Here is a 4861-nt window from a genome sequence, read left to right on the forward strand (position 1 = left end):
AATAGATCAGTTTTAAAATATGGCGGAACCACTGCGATTGGGCTAATTCAAATAATGTAAAGAAAAAACAATTGGAACCTTCTGAGTAAAGGAAAACGCGAAGGGGAATCATTGAGATTGTGCAGCAGAGTAACTGTAACATCTATGTAGCTCACGTCGGATGCACTACGGCAATATGAACTGTACCAAGGTAAAGGGATCACTGACACATAGTAATTGATTGACAAAACATGGAAATGGAATTACTGTACACGTATAATTGCAACGGGATGTTGGATCAGATCAACACCACTAAATGCAGCAAGGCCGTAGGATTCTAGTGGGGTAATGGGGTAATCACAAACATACAATGAGATACTGCAATCGGATAACTGTTCGTATGTAGTCGGGTGTGATATCAACGAATTAAATTAATTGAATCAATAAGAAAGATGATGCCCGCCAAGATCCGCCCACAGTTTACCAATAGATAACTAGAAAAGATTTTAGGGTAAGCCAGCATGTTTTCAGTATTTAGTACAGGCTTAGGACAGAGATTAGGTTAAACTCATATATATCATATATATAAAATCATATATATATATATATATATATTGCAACTGAATGTTGCAGTTTATAGGTGTAGAACTAAATTCAGTTTAAGCAAAGGCGTATAAGCACTTGATGACCGAACCTCTTGAAAGACGAGTACGAAATTTCGCACTATGTTTTCGGTGAACAGTTGAACGTAGGGATTCCCGATATTCTTAACAATCGAGTCTATTAAATAGAGTGACGGAAGCTTAATAGACGGTTCACTCTGAAACAGTAAAACCAAATGCATAAACACATAAGTACCGTAAGCTTGATATGACATCAGACATTTCTCCATTGATCTAAAAATTGATGACAGTTGAGAACACCAGACATTAGGTTGGTATAGCGTTACATTTTGATATCTCTAATACTCCATTGTGTAGGTATACTTCATAGACGGAGAACGGCTGTTAAGAAATGGTTTTATGAAAAAGTCGACATTCAATTGGGCTCTAAGATTGGGCCAAAGCCCATTTAAAGAGCGGTAAAAGCATGATGGATTACGTAAAATACTGCAATTAGATAAACCGAATAGCATAAATGCTGAGGTTTTGTACTCAGGATGAGCATGATTATGACATTTATAGTAATGATCGTCATAAACGTTTTGATTAGATACAAGGGATAAAAGTGGCCTTTGTTTCACACGAACCGTGTATACATATCTGTAGAAGTCCAGCAACGCCAGGCTTATTTGATTACAAATCGACAGGGACATGGCCTAGTAGTAAAGGGCCCTTGGTTCGAAACAGGGCTATGCAACGGGTGCCGTTTCTGCTCAAAAGAACTGAAAAATAAGGTTTAATTCTCACCGAAAGCTAATATATTAATCACGCTGATCTTATTGGTTGTCTTTAGGTATTTCATACTATTGGTAACGTAAGTAGAAGCAATGATCCCGAAAGCAGCAGCTACAGTATAAACAACAACTGTTAAATTAGCCTTGTGTCAGCCTCGTTTCTATCGCTGCTGGGCGTTGTGTCGCTTAACGCTTTGTTCTCTCAGGAACTGAGGCTCCTGTTGCCGCTGCTGCTGACGAAGCGCGAAGCAAATACGGAAACAAAGTCAAACGATAAAACGACGTCTGTTCCTCTTTCCACAACACAACAATTGATGGTGGCGTGAAAAGCCTACGGCTACTGGCCAACGTTTTCGTTGTCGCCTTTGCTGCTGTTGCTGTTGCTGCTGCTGCTGTTGCCGCTGCCGCCGCCACCGCCGTCAGTGAAGCATCTGACGCTTCCCTCCCGCTGCTGGTATAGCCCCAGCAGTCGCTATTCTTGGTAACAGCGGTCATTCGTTCATTTTTCTAATAGCGGGCAAAATCGTTATGTTAGAAGAGCGGAATAGTGGATGGTAAAAAGCTGCCCCGTTACACCACAACCGTGTCAGAAATGCCACATTTTTTAAGTGAAGAGTATATACCAAGCAACAATATTTTCTAAATACTTCTTTTGTTTCTAAAGGCAGATCGACTGATCACATTTCATATAGACGTAACGTAAAAGTGTATACGATATGAGAGGACAACTCGGATTCTGGTAGACTTTTTTGCAACTTTTGTTTCTATATTTGTTGTTTAACTAGTAGCAAAGTAGTAGTTTCACTAGATCGTGCTACGCTAATAAGGCGATACATATTTAGATCTTTCGGCACTTTAGTTTGAATGTTAAAACACTCTGTTGCACACTTGTCCGCAGAAGTTAGGCTCAGAGTTACTGATTACCATTGCGTATCCTGAGCACTTCAGCGATATGAAACAAACCTTTAGCTAGCTGATGCTTTTAAACAGTCTAGTTCTATAATCTATTATGGATCCAAAGCAAAGTGTAATCTAAGAATTTCATCATAAGAATAGTACATATTTAGCTATAGGTATACTTCAGGCAAGCTTCGACTTGAAAGATCCTCCGATTTGGGACTTGGTGGAGTAATCACAGAGAAAGCGGTTTCCACTTCACAAATATAGAAACAAATTTAATGACATTAAAACTTTAACCATCATAGTCTGTTCATACATAACCGTGTTTAATATGTACAACAAATTAAATGATCATCTTTGTCGAGACTATTATTCGTGCGTGTGGACAAAGACCCGTGAAGTAACGTACTCCGCCTAGATGCAGCTGGTCTTATGCAGGAAGTACATTTTTACTCAGGTAAATACAAAAAATCAATTGGTCACAGCGAAATATCTAAGAATTCAATTGTATCTTGAATATTGCGTTGACATCTGTATAAGCTGAGGCTAAAAGCCAGAGATTCTTTACTTTTCCAGTTAGTTTTCAACTGCCGTTAGGTTACCTCGTCCGCAAATTACCAATGTATACAATGCTGTTTACAAATCGCCTACGGACAAAGACGTTTGTCCTATAAAAACAATCAAACGCTTTTACAGCATCACCTTGTCCCTAAAAAAGAATACAATACTAAGGAGCCTGCTTTGGCAATGACCTTGGCCATGCGCTATTTTTGATTCATAACTGGAAAAATACAGCACTATTCTTGTGCCGTATTAGAGTGAATGAATGCAGCAATCAATAAAAGAGGATCGTTACGATAGCTGAAGTTTCGAAATATAAGTCCCTTCTCTGCTATATCCTGACAGGTCTTCGCATTATGAAATAGACCCATATAAACGGGTCTATTTCATTAACGTGGATAGTCTAGGAACTCCGGGTCTACGTCTGATGTTCCTGTTTTCATTGATGAAATAATGCGGTCGCATGAGACAAGCAGGACGAAATATTTAAAATGACAAAAAACACTTCTGACACACCACTGGCGGAGTTGAGGGCTCAACCACTTTAATGAAACCTATCTAGCTCTCAAGTTCCCCTAACCACCAAATTAATTCCGAGCTCAATGCAAGGATTTCCAACTGCAGCCGTTATACACACTAAAAACAAATTCACACGATTCTCATCTCCATCACTTTATATATTAATCGTCATCATCGACTTTGCTACCACGATTACTACCACGGTTATCATCGAACCCCTTATTATCACTGTCACAACTGAGACTTTGAGAGAGGAAACGACGATAGCAGCCGTTATAGCTTAGTGGCAGGTGAAAGCTAGAACGGCAAGGAAGTTAGTTGCTATGGCGTCCTTTGCTGATATAGTATATGCAACAATAATGATAAGAATGATGATAAAAGGGAAGTGCATTCTGCTTTTAGGCTTGTAGGACTATTTTCTGAACAGATACGTTCACACTGACGAGAGGATAGAGCATAATGATAACGGCGGCTGTTATTGAACGAAATTAGTTAACGGCGTGATTATCCCTGTGTGCACGGGCAGAAGAGGTATTATTATAATTATTATTGTATGCTGCTCAGTTCTGAGTGGTTGAACTGTGTCCGATCTTGTACTATCGATTTTCTAACCATATGCACTAAAGCCACTCACCGTGCGCAAATAATGTTCGATGGCTTCAACGATTTTTCCCGCGTGCTCCCGACTTTCATCTGCCAACATCGTCAGCATACTGATTAGGGGCTTCGAATTAGTTGTTAGATCCCGAAGTGACGAGGCAAACTCTGCCGCAGATTCCTCCATGGCAAACGGTCCCCCTTAGAGAAATCGCCCCACCTGTTGGTCTATTATTTCGTCCTTTTTATGGTTTAGTTTCGACAGGGAGAGCAGGGCCGCTACGAGTCGGAAGTGGCCTCTTCGCTCAAGTCGAACTTCACCTACCCCACCACCACCACTGCCTTGTTGTCCTGCAACTGGGGTGGACGTACACCAACAGGCTGACTAGCCTGTCGATTCAGCCTAGCGCACCATTTCTAGTCGTAAAGTCGCTGTCATTTCGGCATGAACACACTAAGCAGTTGTACAACCGCTGCACAAAGCTCCGATGGCAGATCGAGATCTTTTATGTCTAATAAATCGGGTCAAACAGAACATAGGCTAAAGCTGCTTGTTTGTATTACGACTACGGCTACTACTGCCGTTGTTATTGCTGCCAGTTCTTCATCGATGGCTCAATCGCTGCAGCCTGCTTTTACGTTCGTCGCAGCAGCAGCGACAGTGGTACGTATCAAAACAATCTGCTATGCGTTCATTGCACTTAGAAGCCTTTAAGTTACGCCAGCCGGGCGACTACTAACTAAAGAAATTACTTATCTCGAAGAATCAACTTCCTGAAGAAAACAAGAGTTGAATTGTAGAGTTGGCCGTAATAGCCGAAATACTTATTATATTCGCACAAGGAAATTACAATAGCGCTTTTAAAGGATGTTAAAGTACAAACCTTTTTAACATTTCCAATACTGTCT

At 40.6% G+C, this 4861-nt stretch overlaps 1 protein-coding gene across 1 annotated transcript; it reads right to left on the reverse strand.

The window, feature by feature from the left end:
• Positions 1-613: 613 nt before the first annotated feature.
• On the reverse strand, positions 614-4600 carry LOC111273061 (uncharacterized). The gene is made up of 2 exons (XM_022854754.1): positions 3990-4600; positions 614-799 (listed from the first exon to the last, which is right to left on the reverse strand). The coding sequence occupies exons 1-2, from the start codon at positions 4137-4139 to the stop codon at positions 614-616; spliced, it is 336 nt and encodes a 111-aa protein (XP_022710489.1). The 5' UTR covers positions 4140-4600.
• Positions 4601-4861: the final 261 nt, after the last annotated feature.

This window comes from Varroa jacobsoni, unplaced genomic scaffold (assembly GCF_002532875.2).
Source record: "Varroa jacobsoni isolate VJ856 unplaced genomic scaffold, vjacob_1.0 contig04529, whole genome shotgun sequence".
In the NCBI taxonomy this organism is placed as follows: Eukaryota; Metazoa; Arthropoda; class Arachnida; order Mesostigmata; family Varroidae; genus Varroa; species Varroa jacobsoni.